At 38.0% G+C, this 26,311-nt stretch overlaps 1 protein-coding gene across 11 annotated transcripts in view; it reads right to left on the bottom strand.

The window, feature by feature from the left end:
- The window catches only part of epb41a (erythrocyte membrane protein band 4.1a), a 156,019-nt gene that overhangs the window by 30,553 nt on the left and 99,155 nt on the right, over positions 1–26,311 (bottom strand). For 7 of the 11 annotated variants that reach the window (XM_072548039.1, XM_072548045.1, XM_072548038.1 and 4 more), the window contains exons 11-17: positions 19,136–19,308; positions 17,532–17,621; positions 11,722–11,936; positions 10,633–10,695; positions 10,490–10,531; positions 10,125–10,187; positions 7,042–7,221 (exon numbers count right to left, since the gene is read on the bottom strand). In XM_072548039.1, the coding sequence (XP_072404140.1) occupies positions 7,042–7,221; positions 10,125–10,187; positions 10,490–10,531; positions 10,633–10,695; positions 11,722–11,936; positions 17,532–17,621; positions 19,136–19,308 (826 nt within the window). The remainder of the gene's footprint in view (positions 1–7,041; positions 7,222–10,124; positions 10,188–10,489; positions 10,532–10,632; positions 10,696–11,721; positions 11,937–17,531; positions 17,622–19,135; positions 19,309–26,311) is intronic. The other 4 variants (XM_072548040.1, XM_072548042.1, XM_072548043.1 and 1 more) reach the window with 4 other exon arrangements.

Here is a 26,311-nt window from a genome sequence, read left to right as displayed (position 1 = left end):
AAAGGCAAAAGAAAGTTGTGCGTACATTGCACCTTTTTCATTAAAAAAAAATAGGGTGATAAAAACAGCCAGTGTCTGCTGAATCCCTTAACACCACCCTGGTCAATCTGAATCCACTTGCCTTGTTGGAGAATTAAGATTGACAGTTAACTGTTCTGGCTATATCTGCAGGCAAACATGGCACCCTCTTCTCATGATGTATACAGTGGTGTCCCTTTTTACATGTTTGTTTTGTGTACTAGTTTTGACGAGTTCAAGATGAGAAGCTTTAAATTTTTACCTTCTTTTAGCGATATTTACGTTTGCCATCATTAGGCAATTTCTCAATTATGTACCTCCAGCTCTCAAACTCATCCTAACACCCACTTTCAACCCAAATCGGACCATATACCTTCTTCTCTTTGGTCCAATGCTCAGTCACATTATCAATAGTTTTCCTTCATCAGACATTTTCCCCTGACCTTTTAAACTCCTCTCATTACCTCCTCTCAAAAATCTTACACTCAGCCTGCTTATCTTTCTTCTCTAGGTTGTTAATCATGTCATTTCCCAGCTCTGCACTTACTTATTTCAAAGATTCTAAATTCCTTTGGACTTGTTTCCATCCCATCCATAACATCAAGTCCACTCCCCTGAACACTTAGAATTTGGATAAAGTTGTCATATTAGAAAGTACCAGACTTGTAACCAGATTTTTTTAAAAAATGCTGAATTTAGGATTGTAAAATGAGGGTTTGGCGTATGTTTGATAAGTTTTAAAGACATAAAGCAGAGGAGAAAAATAACCTGTCTATAATTACTGGCACTGATTTCAAAAGCCAAACTTGCTGCACTATATTCAAATAATTTTCTCTCTAGGGAGCAAAGTAAAATTAGACTGAAGCCAAAAGCTTAGAGTTCTTTGGACACCATATAAGGCATGGGAAAGCAACATACTAAATGGGATATTGCATTCTTCAAAGACATGTCCTCAAAAGGACTTTTTTTTAAAATCCATGATAATTTTAAATTGCTGCTCACTGCTCAAGAAAAAGGACATGCTGTTGAAGATTTTCATCTTGCACTCATCAGGACAGAATACAATTTCAATATACATTTTAACACGCGCTGTTATTTGTTCAAATTCACCTTGGAAATGAAGCAGTCAAACAAGCTCCCTTTCCTCAATGTGCAAGTTTAGAAATCTGCAATGGGATCTCTCCTAGTGCACTGTTCAAGATATGTTTTGTGATTCCAAACTGTTTCATGCAAAATAAGACCGAGTCATTGGCAACCTTGCAAACAGGGCCAGAATCATTTGTTCACAATGCAGGCTTGATGCCAAAACAGGGCATATTAAGGTGATCCTGCAAGATAATGACTATCCTGATAAGATCACTGTTCACTATATATTATGTCATCTTATGAATGGGCCTAAGTCTGCAATTGTCAGGTCTGCCTCATCATCATTGGCGGTCCCTTGCAGATGAGGATGACTCTCTTCCACTCTCAGGGAGAGTCAGTAGGTGGCTGTACAGTCTGATACTGCTACCACAGGCTCTTTTATATTTGGGGCTGGTGATGGTCATGGGAATGGGTGGATGGGGCATTTTGTGGCAACATGCTCCTTTCGCTTAGCTTCCATTTTTTCTCGATGGCAAGTCTCTAGGTGCTCAGCCCCTTCCTGGATACTCTTCCTCCACTTTGGATAGTTTTGGGTCAGTGATTCCCAGGTGTCTGTGGGAATGTTACACTTCACCAGTGAGGCCTTCAGTATGACTGAAGGAATTCCACTGTCCATCTGACGTTCGGTGTCATTTCAGAGCTGGGAGTACAGCACCTGCTTGGGGAGCCTTGTTTTGGTCACTTGGATGACGTGCCTAGCCCATCATAGCCAATCAAGGGTGGTCAGTGCCTTGATGCTGGGGATAGTAGCCTGGTCGAGGACACTGATGTTGGTGCACTTTTCTTCCCAGCGAATTCACAGGAACTTGCGCAGACAGTATTGGTGGCACAGTTCCAGTGCTTTGAGGTGTCTGCTGTAAGTAGTCCACATCTCAGAGCCAAACAGGGAACCACCACAGCTCTGTAAACCATAAGCTTGGAGTCAGATCTGATACTGTTGCTCTCGAACACTTTCCCTAGGGTGGCCAAAGGCTGCACTAGCACACTGGAGGTGATGCTGGATCTCTTCATCAATAGCTGCTTTATCTATAAGGACAGAGGCACTGGATGTGGCCAATGTTCTTTTGAGGCCTCCCTGTGGTTTTTGATGATTGGGATTGAACCATAATGCCAGACCAGGTCTGTGGAAGACCTCCATCTCGTGGATGTTCAGGGTGAGACCCATGTTCTCATATGCCTCTGTAAAGATGTGATGATGGTCAGGAGTATGTCCTCGAAGTCTGCACATACACAAGCATCACTGTGAACTGCAGCTTGATGACACCGGTTGGGGTGGCTTTGAGTTTGGTTTGAAGGCAGCAGAGGTTGAATAATTTCCCACAGGTAGCTCTACTTCAGCAGGGAGCTTGTTGATGTTGTGGTGAAGCATTGCACCAAAGGTAAATTGAGATCAGTGCTGGGGCAATGACACAGCCCTGTTTGACACTGGTCCCAACAGGGAATAGGCGAAGGATGGTGACAAACTTCATGGTGCAACCACAACGCACTACTTACCACACAAATGAATTACATGATATGATTATCAGTGTAGCTGTGTTGCTAAATATGGGCTTATGTCCCATAGCCTGGTGGATAGTACTAAACAGCATGTCCCTTTGGCTGTTTGCAAAGGCAGAATATTAACTGTATTCAACTGCCTTTGCTGGCGAACCGCAACATAGTGTTCAACAATAGATGTGATTCCACAATTGGACAACACTTGATAAACAATTACAATTATGCTAAGAATTACACTGACAATAAGATTAGCAATTGAGTTCACAACTGTGGCTCATTTACAGATTCTAGAATTCATGTATATTCAAGCACAAGACACTGCCAACCACACATTGCATCTTTTCACTGAAAAATTCATTCCTTGTTGTTTTCCCCACAGCAATGCTTGGAGCAGAGTCAACTTTCCTGGTTTGAATTTGAACTGAAGTTTGGCAGCTAACTTCCCTGGAACATTCTTGATGACAATGCCTCTACCAATCAGAATTAATTTGCTAATCAATCAGCCCCCGCTTTCATACAGAATAAATTACTATTCCCTTTGGGATGATGTATTCTTGTTATTCTGTCTTCATGAGTGCAAAATGAAGAACTCCAACATCATGCTGATATTGTGTATCAGCAATACTCAGGTTATATATTTCCAAGCAAATTGTAATAGTATTAATTTCATTTTTTGAACACTTGCTTGAGCACATGTAATTTATTCAGTTTGCCATGAAAGCCCAATGCCCTTCTGTCCACTAAGAGCTCCTATGCCAAAAAGCAGAATTTTGCTTTTTTTTTGAGGATTACATATGAGGGGTTTGCTAAAGTAATTTTTAAAAATTGTATTTCTTATTCAAGGGTAATAACCTTTTTTTGTGAGCAAGGATGCAATACCTCATTAGTTCTCAATAAAGTGGAAAGGAATAGCATTTAAAAAGTATGAGTTTTTAATTTACAAGTGTACCTGTCAAGAATTGAAATCTGAAATACGTAGTATAAAAGCGAGTATTCACATTGATGAAAATAATAAAACTTATTCCCAAGTATTCTGTACAGATATTAACATTCGTTGTCCTTCTGCATAAAGGCTCATACGCTAGAATAAAATCTTTCAGATTATTTAAGTGGTTTATAAAAACTGAATTTGGAATTTCACTTGGTTAAAGTCTTTAGGTTAAAATAACTTGGAAAGAAAAAAATCCATCAAAGAAAATTCAAATCAAAGGAAATGAATTACTAACATACATATGGAAACGTGAAGTTTAATCATTAATATATGAACAGGTTCAGGAATGAAACCAGCTACTATTGTTAGCCTAATGTAACATAATGTAGTTTGAATGAGAGTCATTTAAACAAGAACATCTATAAGCAGCTATAAAATTAGGCAAGTGATCAGAGATGGATTCTTAGAACAGCTTGTACTGGAGCCTACCTGGGAGAAGGCAATTCTGGATCTGGTGTTGTGTAACGAACCTGATTTGATCAGGGACCTCACAGTAAAGGAGCCATTAGGAGGAAGTGACCACAATATGATAAGTTTTAATCTGCAATTTGAGAGGGAGAAGGGAGAAGGGAGAATTGGAAGTGTCAGTACTGCAGTTAAACAAAGGGAACTATGGAGCTATGAGGGAGGAGCTGGCTAAAGTTCAATGGTTCAATACCCTAGCAGGGATGGCAGTGAAACAACAATGGCAGGTATTTCCAGATTTAATGCAGAAGGTGCAGGGTCAGCTCATTCCAAAGAGGAAGAAAGATCCTAAGGGGAAGCAGGGGCAGCCATGGCTGACAAAGGAAGTTAAGGACTGTATAAAGATAAAAGAGAAGTATAACATTAGTAATGATGAGCTGGAAGCCGGAGGACTGGGAAATTTTTCAAGAGCAACAGAGAATAACTAAAAAGGCAATAAGTGGAGAAAAAAAAAAGAGGTACCAAGGCAAACTGGCCAAAAATATAAAGGAGGATAGTTAAAGCTTTTTAGGTATGTGAAAAAAAAATGATTAAGACTTAAATTGGGCCCTTGAAGACAGAAACAGGTGAATTTATTATGGGGAACAGGAAATGGCAGAACAGTTGAATAGGTACTTTGGATCTGTCTTCACTAGAGAAGACACAAGCAATCTCCCAGATGTAATAGTGGCTGAAGGACCTAAGGTAATGGATGAACTGAAGGGAATTTATATTAGGCAGGAAATGGTGTTGGACAGACTGTTAGGTCTGAAGTCTGATAAATCCCTGGAACCTGATAGTCTGCATCCCAGGGTACTTAAGGAGGTGGCTCTAGAAATTGTGGATGCATTGGTAATCATTTTTCAATGTTCTATAGATTCATGATCAGTTCCTGCGGATTGGAGGGTGGCTAATGTTGTCCCACTTTTCAAGAAAGGAGGGAGAGAGAAAACAAGGAATTATAGACCGGTTAGCCTGACATCAGTGGTGGGAAAGATGCTGGAGTCAATTATAAAAGATGAAATTATGACTCATTTGGATAGCAGTAACATGATAGCTCAGAGTCAGTATGGATTTATGAAGGGGAAATCGTGCTTGACTTATCTTCTGGAATTTTTTGAGGATGTAACTATGAAGATGGATGTAGTGTACCTGGACTTTCAGAAAGCTTTTGATAAGGTCCCACATCGGAAATTAGTGAGCAAAATTAGGACACATGGTATTGGGGACAAAATACTGACTTGGATTGAAAATTAGTTGGCTGATCGGAAGCAAACAATATTGATAAATGGGTCCCTTTTAGAATGGCAGGCGGTGACCAGTGGGGTACCACAAAGTTCAGTGCTGGGACCGCAGCTGTTTACAATGTACATTAATGATATAGATGAAGACACAAAGCTGGGTGGCAGGGTGAAATGTGAGGAGGATGTTATGAGAATACAGGGTGACTTCGACAGGCTAGGGGAGTGGATGGATGCATGGCAGATGCAATTTAATGTGAATAAATTTGTGGTTATCCACTTTGGAGGCAAGAACAGGAAAGCAGATGACTATCTAAATGGCGTCAAGTTAGGTAAAGGGGAAGTACAATGAGATCTACATGTTCTTGTACATCAGTTAATGAAAGCAAGCATACAGGTACAGCAGGCAGTGAAGAACGCGAATGGCATGCTGGCCTTCATAACTAGAGGAATTGAGTATAGGAGCAAAGAGGTCCTTCTGCAGCTGTACAGGCCCTGGTGAGACCGCACCTGGAGTATTGTGTGCAATTTTGGTCTCCAAATTTGAGGAAGGACATTCTAGCTATTGAGGGAGTGCAGTGTAGGTTCACGAGGTCAATTCACGGAATGGCGGGAATTGTTGAAAGATTGGAGCGACTGGGCTTGTATACACTTGAGTTTAGATGGATGAGAGGGGATCTGATTGAGATGTATAAGATTATTAAAGGATTGGACATTCTGGGGGCAGGAAACATGTTTCCGCTGATGGGTGAGTCCAGAACCAGAGGACACAGTTTAAAAATAAGAGGTAGGCCATTTAGAACAGTTAAGGAGAAACATCTTCACCCAGAGTGTGCTGGATAGATGGAATGCTCTGCCCCAGAAGGCAGTGGAGGCCAAGTCTCAGGATACTTTCAAGAAAGATGGATAGAGCTCTTAAAGATAGTGGAATCAAGGGTTATGGGAATAAGGCAGGAACAGAATACTGATTGTGGATGCTCAGCCATGATCATAATGAATGGAGGCGCTGGCTTGAAAGGCTGAACGGTCTACTACTGCACCTATTGGTTATTCTCTATTGCTCCTACAAACATCATTCCAGGTTAATTCTACTTTGTGCTTTGCTTCAGAACTGAGGGAAATCCAGCCCATTTCCTTCTAAACCTCTGTCAATAGTGTCCCTGTCAATAGGGACAGAATTGGCAATTTAGCCTCTCAAGTCTGTTTGGTCATTTAATTGAATCATGGTTGATCTGTATCTCGACTGCATTTACCACTCTTTAATCCTCATCAAATTGCAGATATTTCTAATCAACCTGTTCAGACAGGCTATCACACACCTCTGGAGCAGGTGGGACTTGAACCCAGACTTTCTGGACAGAGGTAGGGTCACTACCCCTGCACCGCAAGACCCATATTCAATGACACTCTTACCTAAATGTTGGGATCTCAATTGACTCCCAACATCAACAGCCTTGTGAAAAGTAGAATTCCACAATTTCACGACCCTTGAAACCTTGAAGTAAAACATGTTCTTTGATTTCTCTGCTTACTGGAATAACTTTATTTTAAGGTTAAGCCCTCTAGGTCTGGATTCTTCCACCAGAAGAAATTGTTTGCTTGTATCCACACCATCATTTCAAACAGCTCATTAAAGATCATTCTTTGCTAAATAGCTATCAGAACAACAATGTTTTCAGCAGAGACAAAAACAATCAAACTTACTCCTTCTGTGCCAGACTGAACTTGCCCGTTGATGTTCAATGTTCTAAAAGGTGAGTGTGCTGACAGCCGTTTATCCCATTCACTAGGGCGTGGTTCAGGTACAGACTCCATAAAGCTGCGCTTTAGTTCGCTAATACTAGCGTGATGTTTCATGATCTCATCTTGGGTTTTGTCTAGATCCTATTGCAAACAAATATGCAAAAAGGAGGAAGATTTTAAATTTCACAAATACTGAGCCTAATGAAATAGAAAACCTCACCCTTTTAAAATAGATCACCAGGTTACTTAGGTAATTCATTATTTTGATTAAAAATAATTTAGCATAAGCAATAAATTTTATTTTATTTCTAAAATGGGTTTCCTTTTTATCCAATAATTAACCTTCCCCCCCCCCCAACCCCAAGTTAGACTTGTACTGCCATTGTTTATATTAAGTTACAATAAAGAACAAAGAAAAGCATTTCTTTTTAAATTATGTTTTCCCTTCCATCCAAAACTGTTTCTTTATTCTGGAGTATAATTCAATGGGTGGAGAGAAACTGAGTTAACATTTTGAGTCCAATATGACTCTTCAGAAGAGTCATATTGGTCCCTCTTAACAGATGCTGCCAGACCTGCTGAATTTCTCCAGCATTTTGTGTTTACTTTCTCTTTCCAGTATCCGCACTATTTTGCTTTTATTGTTATTATAATTCCATGGGTACTGGCAGCCCTCCAGAACCCTGTTCCAGTGGTTATAAATCCTGTATGAGTTCCAATGAATGCTGATAGGAATTTTGTCAGAGTTTGGTATCTCAACTGATCTTAATACTCCTATTCACACTTTCCAGTCGGGGTCATTAGTTTACTAATCCCCTAACTCAGGGAATCACTGTTAAGGAATTTTAATACCTCCCCTCCTTTCAATGAAAGCAAAATGAAAATAGATTTGACTGACCATTTTAGGATATATCTCTGTAAAAACATCAAAGTCTTCTAGTGAACTGCTCAGTAGTGAATACTCTGAAAATCAACCAATATGGAAACCAGAAAGAAACAAAACTTCTAAATTGTGTGGAGTGTTCATTTTCGGTATCACTACAAATTCTAATTTTCTTCCAGTGAGCTGCACCGTTAATTTGCCACGATGTTTGAACAAAGATGAAATGGAACACACACAAGACCAGAAGCAACACAAAATCTTCCCATTCTCTTTATAAGCTTATGGCTAGGAAGGTGGTAAAGCAGTACCTTGCAACATAAAGAGACAGTGAAGAAGAATGAACATAAAGTTTGAGTTTGACATGCCCAAATATTTACCATCAGCACTGTGTGAATTTTAATTTTTGCAGACTTGCGACTATTATTTACTTTCTCTTTTGTAACATTCCCACAGTTATTTAGGGCTATGAGAAATTGATATTTTATGTTAAAGCCTGATCTGAAAACATTATCAACATACATAATATGTCCACAATTAAAAATTAATCTAAGTAAAGGGGAAGAGCAATATTAAGTACAAAAACCAGAATTTTAATTTTCATTCTATGCTGGTACAGAAGAACTGAGCAATATAGAAAGTTTAATCTGTTGGAAAGATGCTGGTCTCTGTCTCAAATGATCATTTACTGCACATCAGGAGTTTAATAAAAAATCAATACCACCAATAAATTCAAAGAGTCTATAAGAAAGGAGTGGTCCCCAAAAAGCTAATTAGGAAAAGCAGAGTACAATATTATAATAACCCCAGAGGATCCCTGGCTCAACACCAGTTTTCACTGCCTTAGCAGATTTCAAACAAGAAAGAGGTTGCAAATAGTCTGAATGCTAAGGTCCTTAATTCCTCATCATTAACTAGTGATCTCTCTTGGAAAAGGTCCATGTGAATATTGGACGAGGAATGGACTGGACTAAACTGCAATTATTTCCATAGTTCAGTAGCCAGTCTCATTTTCTAAGACAATGTACATTTCCCAGAGAAATGTCCAAGGAAACATGAAGCATCAATCAGCAGATTCAGGATAACAGACCTAAAAATGGGTAGAAAACAATTCAGTACTGTTAATGTGTAGTTACCTTAATTTAAGGAACACGTAACTGATTTGCTACCTGATGAGGCTTTCCTTCCACTTGTACACTTTCTTATTATCTCATTTTGTTTCTATCCCATTTTAACTATATTATTCAGTTCTTTTGACATGTTCTTCACTATAAATCCTTTAAGGAACATAATCACACATTTTCAATTTTCTTCACTTAATTTTTGGCTCCTTGACTTTACTCAAGTTGGAGTTCTTATTCTATAAATCTGCTTGCAAGTGCAAACTCAATCAGTGTTGATGCACATCTACCACATTCATACTAACAGCCTATGATATGATATAAAAAGACAAGTCTATTTTGGGAGCTGGACCTCTCTAACTTTCTGAATTTGTTTTGAACCTTCAATCTCTTGGGTAGGACAAAAGTACAATAATATCAAAAAGTGCTCGAGGGATATAGATGTCAAACTCAAAAAGTGATCATTCTTTTGTTGACCCATTGAATTTAAGTACAATTAACAAAATATATTTTAACCCATTAAGTTGTCAAAGGGGACAAGCATGATACATCAAAAGGTAAAACTGTTTCAGTATTGCAAGGAAATCAAAGGGAACACTGTCTCTTTAAGCCATAAAGTGCCACTGTCTTTCAAGAATCACCATATTTTGAAGAGTGCATTTGGCTTTTATATTCACAAAATTTCACTGCTGTGCACACACACATCAGTAGAACACCTTTACACTAGTCATAAAATAATAAAGGCAAAATCAATTTATAGTCTAATATCCTCTTGGCACTCACTGTGGACCTCCATAATGGATCATCTCATATGACCATCTTCCCAACCATACTTTCAAGCAGCTTGAAAGAAAAATAAACACAAAACATGCCATAGCTTGCTTATAAAGAGACAGCACTTAAAAAAAAACAAAAATGCAAAAGTGCTTGTTTTTTGGTTACATGCAGCACATGCAACATCGTGTGAATGCAGCCAAATAATAAATGCAGAACTCTGGACTAAAGACAACTTGATGAATAACAAGCTTTCCGTTCATACAAACCTCCAACATTAAATTGCTATGCCTGACATAAATGTTTTCACCCTCAACTTTCTTTGATCTCTTCTGCAAAATGAAAGAAGGGAAAAAAGAAAAGCACAAAAATTAAAATGTTGTTCTTGTGGCATTGCAAAGTAGCAAATAAAAAGTGTCAAAAAAAAGTTTCATTAGCGCAGCAGAATCTAGACAGGATGATCATGGAACCACAAGAACACACCCAGATTTGATCACCAAAAGAAAAAGCAGAATGAGCAATTCACCATCTGATGGGGGGGACATTATCAGGTGAAACAAAGAAATTGATGCTGGGTTACAAAAGACAAAAATTCCCAAACACTCATCTAATTAAAATATAAGAAAATGCTAACCTTGCGCATTCGGACAACCTCTTCCTCTCCATCGGGCTTTTGCTGTTTAGGCGTTGCAAAAAAAAGATGAAGTTTAGTAATCCATGTTCATACTTCAACCACATACATTTGAACAATTTTTATTCCAACTTATGGAGACAAACCTGTGATTTTTCATTTGCTGTGGCTGGAAATGATGTGATTTCAGTCTGCTGTGTGATGACCTGCTGTGTTGTTAGTAAAAATAAATTATAATTAATATTATTTATGATAACTAATAATGTCAAGACTACAATTTACAGATTAATTTGAAAAGGCTTCTGTAAACAAGGCAGAAGCATATTATCTTACATTTCCAAACATTATATTTTGAAAGTATTTTTTAAACTAATTTTCAGTGGGATTTTTCCCCAATTCCTTTTGAAAGTCAGACATCAATATGAATGGGAAGATGATTTTACAATCCAAGCTGTAACTTGGACTTTGTAAATCCTCATATGAAACTACAACAAAAGGCAATACATCTGCCCATAGTCTTTGTGCACATACAAAAAACATTTTCCACTCTAGGTCTTTTCACCTTTAATTTCTGCAGTCATTGCAGCAAGAATTTTGTACCAATTCAAGTTTAGGTCTTTTAATGGACAAAAAAATTTAGACAGACGCAGCATGAGCATTTTTCTTTTAAGAAGAGAGACCCTCCTGTACATCATCTGTTGCTCTGTTCTTGCACCAAGTTATTTAAGTAAAATCAAACTCATCTTCATCCTGCTTCTAGCAAATATTTCAAATTTCATTTTGCAGCATCAATCTTACTGAAGTGTTCGATAACAAAATTGACAGCAACAGCCTAGATTGAAGTCAAGAGGATAAGTGCCATTTAAATTATATAGTTGCTGCAGGAATGGAAAGGAGCTTCAGGTAATACGAATATGCACTGTTATTACTCTACAATAATATTGTCACTGAACCAATTGTCTTTGGAGAATATGTTCATTGTTATCTGTAGGAGGATTATTTAAACCCCAAATAAGTTTGCCATCCCCTTTTCTTTACCAGCCTCTAAGACAGTACTCCATTTGTTGTAATATAAAATCAACAATTCAGTAAAAGCTCATTATTTAAAAAATGATGACAAATGAATAGGACTGGATCTGAACATCAATAACTACAACATTATTCACCATGCCCTTTATGTCATATATTTAAATTATGTTTAAAAACAAGCAGAAAATTCAGCTCAAAGAATATACCTTAACCTCTTGGACTGGTTCTGATCTCTTCTCAATGAGACCCTCTCCTTGTTTTACCTCCAACTGCACCTCCTCCTTAACTGCTTTCGATTCAGTCACTCCAGTCGTCTCAGCTGTGGGTGGGCTACTAGCTTCCACTGAATGACTTTGAGATATGGTTGGTGCAGAAGTAGTAACTGCCCTTGGGCTTCTGTCTGGAGTCCCAGTAACTGCAGCTATAAACAAATGTATCAATGTCCCTCAATGCTATTATACAAGCAATAGTTAAACACATTTGTGGGTTTTATTTCTCTTTAGTGCAGCCAGTAATAGCCAATAATATGCGAGAGATTTTAGGTATGCAACCAATATCTTCAAGAATGCGAATACCAGCTGGATATAAACAAGCTTATTTATTCACAAACTGTGTTGCTCATCTAAACATTTTCCATATACAGGTTTCAAAGTAATCAGTTCTCAAAGAAAAACAGAAATGGTTGGTGAAACTCAGCAGATCCGACAGCATCTGTGGAGAGAAAGCAGCATTAAATGTTTTAAGTCTGGTTTCTCTCATAAAGAATCGCATTTTCCCAGTGTCTGCGTGGGTTTCCTCCGGGTTCTCTGGTTTCCTCCCACAGTCCAAAGATGTGCAGGTTAGGTGGATTGGCCATGCTAAATTGCCAGTGTCCAGGGTGTGCAGGTTAGGTGGGTTAACCGTGGGAAATACAGTTACAGGATAGGATAAAGGGGTGGGTCTGAATAGCACACTCTGAGGGTCAGTGTGCTCGATGGGCCGAATCACCTGCTTCTACACTGGAGGGATTCTATCTGCAGATTTTCCCCAGCAATTTCTGTTTTTGTTTCAGGTCTCCAGCATCTGCTGTTCTTTGTTTTATTTATACGATCAGTTCTTAAAAATTGCTGACACGCTTTCATCTTATTATCAGTTAATTTTACAAATGATGGGTTTTATCAGAAGATAAAAGCTTGATCTAAATGAAGGTGTAAAGTGCCATTATTCTTGTTGTGCTAACCAGAACTGAAGAACATCTGCATTTCCAAACAAAATAGGAAGTTACTCCACTAGCTGATGTGAAAAAAATTCTAGAATTCCAATTTAGTCTGATTTTAGTCCACATGCATAACAAATACAAAGTGAAACAATATTACACCACTGGAATGTACAGTGATTGATGTGCTTCCTTTAATTACTTCTTTAAAACCAGTGCATAGTAAGGTACATCACATGTGAGCTAATTTTAAAAAAATGATTATTTTCAGCAGTAAATTCCCGTTGCTTAACAGTCCTCCAATATATGTGCACTTCTATAATTCTAGCCCCTAATGCATTCCTGACTTTAACTGTTCGATGGCTGTACCTTTAGCTGCCTAGATCCTAAGCTTTAGAACTCTAAGAGTTTCTCCACCTTTTAACTTCTTTTTCTACCTCCAAAATACTTTTTAAAATCTACTCCTTTGATCACACTTCTGTTCATTTTTCTGTATTATTACGTTATGTGGCTCAGTGTCACACTTTGCCCAAAAATGCTCCTGGGAAACGCCCATGGGATTTTTCTGTAATGTTAAAGGTAGTATACTAATACAAGGTGTTGTTTCCTAGAGAGATATATACTTTTAATTCAAAATGTTAAAAGAAAAATAGCTCAGGAGTAGACTTTTGGATTGAAATTTTCTTGGATGTCTTGATCTCTACAGAAATATCAACTATCCATACCACTTAATATGATTGTATTTTAAGTGATAGGGGCTTAATATAAAAATATATAAGATAGCAGTAGGAGAAGGCCATTTGACCTCTCAAGCTTGCTCCAGCATTCAATACGTCTATAGTTGACTATCAACATGCTTACTCCACAGTCCTCCAAAATCCCTTGATTCCTATAGCCACAAGAGCTATATTTACAGCAGTCTTACAAGCACAATTTTTTGGCCTCAAACACATTTGTGGTAGTCAATTCCACAGAATCACCACCCTCTGGGTGAAGAAACTTTTTCAATTTTTCATTCAATTAAAATAATTCAAGTTTTATTTTTTACTTTACTGAAAAGTTAACTTCTCAAGAAAATGCTTGTCAGGTAAAGTAGTGGTCATGCAAGGTGAAGAAAAAAAATGTGCCAAAGAAATACAATAAAACACTAAAACAGGCAACAAAGAAAAGTAGTTTACGGAACTCTTTTACAAGGATGTATTTAACCTATAATAGCTTGACTCACAAATACAAAAATATCTTCTTTTACATTACAGTTGCATTTTTATGACAACAGCTGTAGGGGGTGTACTCAATACTTATGCAGTTGAAGTGACATCACCATGATATCTGTACAGGTAACTGCTTCTTTCAATAACATAATGATGACCAAAACCATTGCAAATTGAGTTTCCCTGTTTGCTCAGTAAGTAAAAATAACTTAGTGCTGTCTTGCCAACAAGATTCTATACTCAATGATACAGAGTGCATAACCTGACACTTTCCCACATTGAATTTTATCTGCCACTTCTTTGCCCATTCTGCTAACATATCCAAGTCCATCTATAGCCTCACTACTTCCTCGACACTAACTGTTCTTCTTTATATCATCTGCAAACTTTGCAACCATGGCATTAGTTCTTTCGTCTGTATCGTTAATGTATAATGTGAATAGTTATGGTCCCAACACAGGCCCCTGTGGGACTCCACTACTGACTCACCGCCATTCTGAAAAAGACGCCTTTATCCCTACACTCTGCCTTCAGCCAACCCTCTATCCATGCCAGTATCACACTGTGGGTCTTATCTTATTTAGCAGCCTCCTGTATGGCACTTTGTCAAAGACTGTCTGGAAATAATCAATTAGCACACTGTCAAGGGAGTCCTTCACCAGGTGATATGAATGGACAATCCAAACATTTACACTAGGTTGGGCCCTCTTCGGTGCAGTAGTAGCATCCATACTCTTAAACAAGTAGGCCTGTGTTCAAGTCCCACCTGCTCCAGAGTTATTTAATAATATCGCTGAATAGGTTGATTAGGAAACTAAGTTAAATTTACACAATGTTAAACTAGGTTAAGAGGGGCCCTTTTGTGGCATAAGAGATACCTATGAACTAGGAGGCCTGGCTTCAAGTCCCAGCTGTTCCTGGGGCAGGTAATAACATCTCTGGACAGGTTGATTAGAAAAATGGGTTATATTAAAAAACAACTAAAAATTAAGCTTGGTTATAGGTGTGTAACAACATTCCTGAAAAGGTTGATTAGAGAAGTTAGTAAAAATTTTAAAATTTGTATTTGGCGAGAGGGCCCGCTTGTGGCACAGTGGTAATGTCCTTATCCCTTGACTGGGAGGCCCAGGTTCAGGTCCCATCTACTAAACAGGTGTGCAATAACATCTCTGAATAAGCTGAAGAGAAAAACGGATTAGATTATTTTTAAAAACGGGGCCATTGACTGTTCACAAGAAAAAAGGATCCTCTGGTGGCACAGTGGTAATGTCCCTACCCCTGGACCAGGAAGCTCAGGTTTAAGTCCCACATGTTCCAAAAGGCGTACTATAACATCTTTGAACAAGTCGATTAGAAAAATAGGTTGAATTATAGAAAATGTTAAAATTAAACCTGGTTAGAAGTAAAAGTATTAACATCTCTGAACAGACTGATTAGAAAAACAGGTTAAAAGTTTTAAAGATTCTACTTGATTAGCAGGCCGTCTTGTGGTGCAGTGGTAGTGTACTTCCCCCACGACTGGGAGGCCCAGTTCAAGTGCCACCTGCTCCAGATATGTATAATAACATCTTTGAACATGTTGATTAAAAAATTAGGTTAAAGTTTTTCAAACAATTAAAAATTTAAACTTGGTTGGAAGAAATTTGGGACTGATGGGAAGAGAGAGTAAAGAATAAAGTTTGAGGAAATTACAACTAACAATATTACTAGCAAATTCAAGTTCTGATAATCATAAAACACATTTGGTATTTCTTATAAACATCATAAAAATTCAGAACTACTGCAAAATAACTCATTGCACAATCATATTTGGAATTCTGTGACCTTACAAAACTTCGTCCTTCATCTAAAAATGAGTAAAATATTCATTCAAAATGGCTGTTTATGTATCATTGCTAATAACTACAGTTAGTGAATTTTGAAAAGAACAGTGTTAAACACTTGCGTAAAAGAAATTGCGTAAAAACATATGATATCAGATTATAAACTACCATTATTTAGTGAAAATTAAGATCAACAATAAAAATAATTTAAATGTTATGATATATCTTCTTAGTCACCAGTTCATTCATTTTTATAATATGAAATATGAGTATAAGAAATAGGATCACATGTAAGGCATTTAATTTCCTAATCCTGATCTGCCATTCAATAAAATCATGACTGATGGGATCATGGCTTCAATTGTACTTTCCTGTCTGTTCCTTGCACTTTTTAACTCTTCTCCAGAACTTAAAGGCATCTCACGCAAATTTGAGTATTTCAAAGAATAATGAATTTAACTTAATAAACTAAATAATAATAAATAAATAATAATAAATCCTCAATTCCATTTTAAACACAAGATATTTTGTTCTGAAACCGTGTCTCATTTTTCTACACCCACGTGAGGACAGTTTCTCAGCATTTGTTCTGTTAGTCCCACCTCAGAATCTTCTGTTTTAATAATGTCTCACTCTTCCAAACTATAATGTATGTAGCAAGCTGCTCAAAGATTTCTCATAAAATAATATATTCACCCCATGTTTCAATCCACTGAACTTCCTCTGAACTGCCTCTAATGCAACTACATCTCTTCTTGAAAAAAGGCAAAAATTGAAGACAGTTCTCTAGGTCCACACCCTATGTATCAGGTAACCAAACTTACAGCTTTATTCAATCAGGTTTTTGTCAAAACAAAACGAATGTTGATAAAATTGCAGTATCAGGTATAAATGTCAAGATTTTGCATTCAGGAATAATTCCTTTGGAGTGTGTTCATAAAAATATCCTGAATTAAAACACTTGAATATTATTTGACTTGCTTCCTTGGTCTACCAGATGCTTGATGACTATGTCAGACTCAAGGAAATTAATCTAGTACTTTTTGGATTATGCAGATTTAAATTTAGAAAATTTTATGTCCTCATCCCATCAAAACATTTGCAACAATTTTTCAAACAATGTTTTCTAATGAGCAAGTATCAAACTTGGGTCAAAGTTTCCTTTTATAATTTAGAAATCAAGAACACTACAAACAAAGAATGTTTAAATTCCAACTGTTTTTGTCATGAACTACAGGTATAACAACTCAAAAAGTCTGCCTAAATTTAATAAACTAGTCTAGCAACTTATAAAATACCAAACTGGTCAAAGCTTAACAATCTTTAGGGTTTTAAGTGGATGCACAAAAAATATCATTGGCAGCTTTCTAATCAAATTTTATGGTTTTAAACCCAAGCTTCCACTTGCCCAAATTTTACATACAAGTCCAAATTGCTCATCATTTTGCTGCCAAAAGATTTACTTAGTCACTGCAAAAAAGTATTCAAGTCCAAGAAATCCAGTTCTTTTAAAAACATGGGTTTCATTATCTTGGCTAGTTTGCTAGTTACAATTATACCAGACCACACAAATTACTTTTAACCTATTTTTCTAGATTACAGAAAGTATTCTTAACACCAAATCTGGCTCTACGTGAGAGCTCAGATCTTAAATCATCATGCTTAGCAAATCAAAAACAGAATAAAAAGTATTCAAGTGGTCAGTGCAACAATTCAAAAGGAGCTTGCAAAAAGGAAAGAGTGAAGAAACAGGAACACCGCAGAGCATTAAGCCAACAAACTGGTACCTGGCTGCTCTCTGGGTGCTTCAATACATCTGGGCTCAAGATCCTCGTCCAGTGGTAATTCAACAGAGGTTTTTGGAAACTTACGTTTAGCTGGAGAGAATGTGTACATGTTAACAATTTAAGTATTTTTGGTGAAAATAATTTCAAAATTTGTGGTTTAAGTAATTTAAATTTCATGAAATTTTTATTCTTATTAAATATTAATTTAAAAATGAAACAGAATGTAGGTTTAAATTTTGAATATTCACAATAGAGGAGTTGCAAAATTCCCTCTGGAGTTCAGGGTAAGTGGTGCATCAATTTGGAATTCTGAATAACACATCTGATTTTTGCTATCAAATAACTTTAAAAATGATTTGTTTTGTTTTTACTCAGCTACCTCAGTTTAGTTTAAAAAAGTTAAATCAGTTATGCTTTGTCCCATCTGGATGAACACCAAATGTAATCCTGAGGCTAGAAAATTATATGCCTGATCCCAAATCATTACTTTTCTTGTTTTTTTTTAAAAAAACTCAACAATAAGATTTACAGCAAATCATAAAATCCTAATGTTTAAAAAGGTTTCTTTAATCTAACTCAATTTTGCCAGTCCAAACTTGAACTTTTAGTTTGGGACCAAATACAACTTTATTCTTCTCAGCGCAATCTTTTATTTTTTTTAAGTGATTTGATCAAAGTTAATAAAAATTTTGGGCTTCTGTACATTGAATGAGCAATTATGAATTAAAAAGTCTAGTGGATTAAAGTCAAGTGTTTGATTAGTTAAACAGAAATGTTTGTTTAGCTACAAATGGCCATATAATAAATGATTACCCATTATGATAGTACTTCCTAAACTGCAGGTGCAGCATTTTAAAATGATCCACAAATCAGTGAATAGAAAATAATTTTACTTGTCCCTTGAAAATTAAGGATGAATTCCACATCTTAAAAAGTTTATAAGTGGTTAGCAGTTTTTGTGTTTAAACCCTGACAAAATGAGCACACGAATTTTCTTTACAGGATGTAAACTTTAAGATATTTTTCTGCCAATCCTCTAAAATATGGACATAGAATGGAATTCATGATCTTTATTTCAATTGCTCCATTAAATGAAATGTTCTCTGTAGCTTTCAAGTACTCAGCCAACTTTTGAGTAATCAATCGTTTGCACATTTTGGTGCTCAAAAGAGAAGATCTATGGCTCTAAATATTTATACAGTTGTATAAAAGTTGCCTCATGTCATGAAAGCCTCATATGAGACCGAAGGCAAAGTCACCAAATCAGAAACCAGAACCTCCAAACTTTAGCAGCATTTTACACTGTAAAGTGAGATTATGATCTTAAATCATCATGCTTGGCAAATCAAACAGGGTAAAAATGTATGAACTACTGTGTGAACTACTGAGCCTGAAGCCAAACTGCAGAGATCAATGGAACATGCAACCACTTTTAAAAAGTGAGCGTTATATAGCTTTTTTAAAAAGTCTATTTGCTATAACTATCTACAGCAGGTTCAATGCACAAACCATAAACTAAAACAAGAATTAAACATTTCCAACTCAATTACACTAACTTGTAGGTTTAACTTTATAATCCAAAATGTGAAATCTGTCAATTTTACCTCCATCCAGGCTTCTGGATGCCCTTTTGCTTGCAGTACGCTCAAAACGTGGTGCAGGTCTGTCAATTAGAGCACTTGCTTCTCTAGTCTGAACCTGTGTTCGACCACTATAACGGAATTTGGAACCCAGGGACAGGAATTTGCTCTTCGCTGTGGACTCTGGTGTTGTTAATCTATAAAGTAAAAACAAAGTAAAATATCCCAAGCAAAGTCTCCAAAAATGCTCTTTCAAATGATGTGCAAATACCACGCTTCTGCTTGCCTCCCATCTGGAATATGGTTCCTGCAGTCTGACGGGATCTCACCAAGTAGGTAGATTTCATTTAAGGGGCCAATCAGCAAGTGTTGTCAGGTTATTTTATCAAGTCTGACCCTGATCCTGCCCACACACAAAATGCCTCCCATGCAAGGTTTTTAGCAGGTGACAGATAGCAAATGATAAATAAAATGACTGATGAATATCTGTCGTCCTTAGTCATAATGTCAAGGTAAAATATACGCAAGCAGCTAACGACCAGTTGAGATCAGTTAATTCAGCACAAATTAGGAATCAAATCTGGTGACTTCTGGTGTGTCTAACACAGCGCTATTCAGAGTAGTGCCTTTACGAAAGAGTGCAAGAATTCCAGAAAAAAAATGAGAATACCTAAAAAGAAAAAAAAAGGGAGCGTGAAGTCCAGGTCAAAGTGTTGATTGAGATGTTAGCAGTTTGTTTAAGAGTCTCATGAAGAGACATTAATTAAATAAGATAGCATCAAATGAATGCAGAAGGTTGCTGAAAATAAATCAAGCTGAGCCATGACAACTGTGTAAGGAACTTTAAGTAGAAACAGGATGATCATTCACTGCAGTTTGAGCATGTCTAATGCTGTTGCTAAGGATAAACCAGTTGAATCTTTAGTTCTGATATTTGCAATGAGACTGTTTCAAATAGTCTTTACCTACTGAAAAGCAATTTGTTTTTTATGTGTTGCACATAAAACATTTTGGATGTGGTTTTGTTAAAAGTAAACTGGCAATCCCTTGCAAATGTGATCAGCAAATGACCACCAGAGTAAGCAGATGTTGCAGAACCAAAACAAAGCTCAATGTCTCTATCTCCACCATTGAATACTTTTGTTAATACAAATTTGGCTTGCTTAAAAAAAAGTGATTGACCATTCAATACTCATCTTATCAACACTGTATCAATATCAAGTTTACTGACGTCAACAGCGAGTTTCAATCGTTTGGTATACTTTGGAGGTGCTAAAACCAGTGCAGTATAGCTTTCAAATTGTCAAAAGCTGATTGAAATTTTCTTATCTATTCAAATTTCTTGCTTAAACAATCCTATCATAAATCAGAGTAAAAAATGCTCGTATGACAAAAGAAGCTGTATCATATAATGAAACTTATTTTATTCTTCTAAAAAACATTTTTTCCAGTATAAGACCATGAGATATAGGAACAGAAGTAAGCCTTTCAGCCCATTGAATCATCTTCACAACTTAATAAGATCATGACTGATTTGATAATCCCCACTCCACTTTCCTGCCTTTTTCCCATCTACTCTTGATTCCCTTACTGATTGAAAACTGGTTTATCTCAGCATTGGATATTGTTCATGACCTAGCCTCTGCAGTAAAAATATCTACTTATTTACTACCTTGAGAGAGAATAAATTCCTCTTTATCTCAGTCTTAGACTTTAAACTACTTTAACAGGGGGTTGGGAACCTAAGGGGAGGCTCTGAGGTAGCTCGAGTGGGTAAGAGATTAAGAAAAAAACCAGAATCAAAATAGTAAATAAAAACAAGAAGTAGCTGAGCAGTGTAGTACTAAGATGAGTGGAAACCACGTAGTGAAAGAAAGAGACAGAATGTTTAAAAACAAAAGATTCTTCTGGTGGAGGTGGAAGGTATAAAAACTAGCATCAAGGCACTTTACCTGAATGTTTGTAGTATTCAAAATATGATAAATGAGTTGACAGCACAAATCATTATGAATGAGTATGATTTAGTGACCCTTACAGAGACATGATCGCAGGGTGGTCATGACTGGGAGTTAAATATCCAGAGGAATCACACTATTTGGAAGAACATACAGAAGGAAAGAGGTGTGGTGTAGCTCTGATATTTCAGGATGACATCTGGGCAGTAGAGAGAGATGATGCAGATTCAATGGAAAAAAAGGGTGAATCAGTGTGAGTTGAAATTAGAAACAGTAAGGGTAAAAAGTCACTGATAGGCATAGTCGATAGGCCACCAAATAATAACATCACGCTGGGATGGGCAATAAACGATGAATGTAGAAATGGTATGGAAATTATCATGAGGGATTTTAATCTACATATTGATGGGTCACACAAAGTCAGGCACAACAACTTTGAGGAGGAGTTCGTAGAATGTACCCAAGATAGTTTCCTCAAACAGAATATCATGGAACCTATGAGGGAGCAAGCTATCCTAGATCAGGAATAATTAATGATCTCTTAGGGATTGTCTCAGAAGGAGCGATCATATTATGATTGATTTTAAAATACAGTTGGAGGGTGAAAAGGTGAAATTCAATACCAGTGTCTTGTGCTTAAACAAAGGAGACTACAATGGGATGAAGGAGGAGTTGGCTAAGGTAGATTGGGAGCAAAGAATATATGGTAGGACAATTGAGAAACAGTGGGGGACTTTTGAAGCGATTTTTAACAGTGCTTAGCAAACGTATATACCAGTGAAAAGGATAACTAAGGAAATAAAGTAAGTATCAAGTTGAAAGTAATGCATACAAAATGGCAAGAAGTAGTGTTAAACTAGAGGACTGGGAAATCTTTAAAGGTCAACAGAAAGCTTTGAAAAAAGCTATAAAGATAGACTGTGAAAGTAAACTACCTCAGGATATAAAAACAGGATACAAATATATAAAATAAAGAGAGTGACTAAGGTAGGTGTTGGTCCTATAGGGGATGAGAAGGAGGATTTAATAATGGGAAATGAGGAAATGGCCAAGGCATTGAACAGGTATTCTGTGTTGGTCTTCACAGTGGAAGATGCAATAATTGATGACAAGGAGATTATGGCAGGTGAAGACCTAGAAATGAATATTATCACTAAAGAGGCAGTATTGGGCAAACTAATGGGGCTAAAGGTAAAGAGGTCTCCTAGCCCTGACGAAATGCATCCCAGGGTACTAAAAGAAATGATGGGGAAAATAGAAAACATGCCTGTGGTAATTTATCAAAATTCGTTACACTGAGGCAGTTTGACAGATTGAAAAATGCAAATGTAATGCCACTGTTTTAAAAAAAGGAGGTAGGCAAAAGATGGGTAACTATAGGCCTGTTAGTTTAACTTCTGGAGTAAGGAAAATGCTTCAATATATCATTAAGGAAGAAAAAGTGAGACATTGCCCCATCAGGCATACACAGCATGGGTTCATGAAAGGCAGGTCATGTTTAACTAATTTGCTGGAACTCCTTGAGGACATTACGAGTGCAATGGACAATGGGGAACTGGTGAATATGGTGCATTTGGATTTTCAGAAGCTATTCAACAAGGTGCCATGGAAGAAGCTGCTGATGCATAAGATGTGTGGTGTTGGTAATGCATTCGCACGGATAGGGGATTGGAAAGCAAAAACTGAGGATAAATGGGTGTTTTACTGTTTGGAGATCAGTGGCTAGTGGTTTGCCTCAGGGATCAGTGCTGACACCACAACTGTTTACAATTTACATGGATGATTTAGAGTTGGAAACCAATTGTACTGTATCAACATTTGTAGATAATACAAAGAGGTGTGGTACAGCAAATTGTGGAGAAAACACAAAGTCTGCAGAGGGACATAGATTAAGTATGGAATATTGTCCTCCATTGCTAGAAGGATCGACTTTAAAAGCAGGGAGATTATGCTGCAGCTGTATAGGGCACTAGTGAGGCCACACCTGGAGTACTGTGTACATTTTTAGTCCCTTACTTGAGAAAGGATGAATTGATACTGTAGGGAATGCAGAAGGGATTCACTGGGTTGATTGTAGAGTTGAGAGGGTTGGCTTTTAAGGAGAGCCGAGGAGTACACTCATTGAAATTTAGAAGAATTAGGGGAGAATCTGATAGAAACATTTACAATTATGAAGGAAATAGACAAGGTAGAACCAGGGAGGTTGTTTCCATTGTTGGGTGAAACTAGAAATAGGGAGCATAGCCTCAAAATTAAGGAGGAGCAGACTCAGGGCTGAGTTGAGGAGGAACTTCTCTGTGGAATTCCCTACCCAGTGAAGCAATTGAGGGCACCTTGTTGAATGTTTATTTAAGGCAAAGAAAAATAGATTTTTGAACAGTAAAGGAATTAAGGGTTATGGTGAGCAGGTGGGTAAATGGAGCTGAGTCCACAAAAAGATCAGCCATGATCTTGTTGATTGGTGAGGCAGGGTCAAGGGGCCAGATAGCCTACTCTTGATCCTATGTTCTTATGTAAATAAGTGACCCCCCTACTTTGAGATTATGCTCTCAGGTCTTAGACTCTCTTACAAGAGGAATCAAACTACACATCTGCCAGGCCCCCTAAGAATCTTACTAGGTTTAATCAAGTTATCTCTCATTCTTCTGACCTCAAGTGAGCATAAGCCCAACCTATTCAACTTCTTTTCATAAGAAAATCCCTCCATAACTGATAGAGAGGGTGAACCTTATCAGAACTACCTCCAATGCCAACGTATCTTTCTTTCAATAAGGGCATCAAAACTGTTCACACTACTCTAGGTGGGGTCTAACTAGTGCCTTGTACAGATTTAGCAAGACTTCACTATTTGGATACTTGTGCACCAACTATTCCCAGAATAACTCATTACTCAGCTTATCTCGTAAAAGAAGTGTATCCCTTGTGTCTGCACATCTTTAAAAGGCTGCTTTATACTTGGATAGGTATTGGCAATCCAAAGCTACCCTGTGTGATCAAGAATGCAGTTGGAAAATGCCAGAGAAGATTCTCCAACAGGTACTTGGAGGTCCTGGTGGATGGGCTAGTGTAAAGGAAGGCAGTCCTCATTCCAGAGGACAAGTGTAGGAAGCTGCCCTGCTGGACCCTGACAGCAGAGGTCGCCACCCAAAATTGTGCCTCCCTACATCAGAGATGGTGCTATCAGTAGGTTGAAACAAAGTGACCTTCTCTGCTCAGTCAGGCTAAGTGCCATAGCTTACCGAAAGCTATCTCATATTCACTAATCACTGCAACTGCACCTACCTCCCACCACTCCACTATTCTCTCTCCATATTACCTACAACATCTTTCCTCATTCACTCTTAACCCCACAAACTCCCACACCACTTATCCTCATGACCACTGCACTACTTGTACAGCTTAACACCTTTCTACCACCTGCACCAGCACTAACAGATGTGCCATCCACTTTTACCTCAGTCAATCCCTCCCTTTTCTCCAAGTAATGAAGACAGTCCAAAACAAGATAGAGTGAGACCATAAGGCAGGATAGCACCCAATATTTGGAGAGAATCTGCACCTTGAGAGATAAGACCTACACTGCTCGTGCAGGGAGGCAGAAACATCCATGTTTTGACAACTGAGTAAGTATAAATATTACTCCCACTGCACCTCTCTCAGTTTGAGAGTCTTATTCATTGTACATCATTTCTAAACATTGGCTACCATACCTTCTTTTTTATGCTTTGCAGTCTAGACAGTATGTTTACCACTTCCACTGTGAAACACACATTTCCCCCAGAAGCCACCTCACTGACCATTTGAAGATTTAAGTACCAAGGCATCAGAGGAAGCACTGGCAAGGGTGCCTCCTGCACTACATTCCAGCTCAGATACTAACAACTTGGTGGATATGTTGGGCTTTGAGAGTGTAGGAAGAAAATTGGACACACCTCGCTGCTACATCTTTGCAATGGGCAGAGGAAGAAACACCCAAGGCTGGTGGGACTCAGGACGGCTGGAGATCAGGAACCTACTCAGCCCCTGGCAGGAGAGGAGCCTGTAGCTTTGGCAATCAGGAACTTCAGACCACATGGACAGGAGCAGCAGATAGGTTTGCAAGAAGAATGATAGAAGGTGTCATCAACACTGTCACCAAGCAGGACCTGTTCAGCAATAACCTGCTCCATGACGGCCAGTTTGGGTTCTGCTCGGGCCACTCAGTTCTTGACCTCATTATAGCCTTGTTTCAAACATAGACAAGAGTTGAATTCCAGAGGTGAGGAGAGAGTGACAACCCTTGATATCAAGGCTGCTTTCAATCGAGTGTGGCACCAAGAAGCCCTAGCAAAACTGGATGTCGGGGGCAAACACTCCAGTGGTTGGAGTCATACCTGGCACATAGCAAGATGGTCATGGTTTATGGAGATCAGTCATCTCAGTTGCAAGACATCTCTGCAAGAGCTCCGCATGGGAATGTCCTAGGCCCAACTATCTTCAGCTGTTTTATCAATGACCTTCCCTCCATCATAAGGTCAGAAGTGAGGATATTTGCTGATGACGTATTTTGTCTGCTTGTTTGGGTTTGTAATTAAGATTAATGGAGGTCTGACGCTGAGAGTCTACTGCATCATATGTATGCAGGATAAACAATGCGTATATTGGGTCATGTTGACATCTTTGGCCCTCCTCGTGTAACATCCCTATTCTTTTGTGGCCTCGGTACCCTAAAATATGGTTGGGTTTTATCTGACTACCAGCATCTGTGGTAGGGAGGTGCAACACATAGATGGGTACAATGCTTTAGGATGGCCAGGAAATAGAGACCTTGCAGATTTGTGACATCTCAACCAAGCTGAAGTCAAGATGCCCTGACAGTGGTCTTGCTCCACTGTGCCCTCATTGCCCCTTTCCCAGTCATATTTAGTTTTCTGCTCCACTGCAAATACAGTTTCCCTGGCTTCACCAATTGTAGTCCTTCCTCCCTCCCCAGTCTGCAACTCGCAGTCCTGAAGATTAACATGTCAAGCCTCCTTCCCACTGCAATTACCGCCACACATACACAGACCTTTACCATCGGTTTCTCTGGTAGCACCTGGACTGTGTCCCACTCTGTTGCGCAACCAAACCAGCTAACCCCAGAAGTACCCAGACACCAACTGTTCACAAAGTTTATGATTTAGATGAAAGAACTAAATTTAATATCTCCAAGTTTGCAGATGTCTAGAGTGGGAGGATGAACTATGAGAAGGATGCCAAGATGTTT

Source organism: Chiloscyllium punctatum, chromosome 27 (genome assembly GCF_047496795.1).
Source record: "Chiloscyllium punctatum isolate Juve2018m chromosome 27, sChiPun1.3, whole genome shotgun sequence".
NCBI classification, from domain to species: Eukaryota; Metazoa; Chordata; class Chondrichthyes; order Orectolobiformes; family Hemiscylliidae; genus Chiloscyllium; species Chiloscyllium punctatum.
This window is presented reverse-complemented; position numbering and strand designations above follow the sequence as displayed.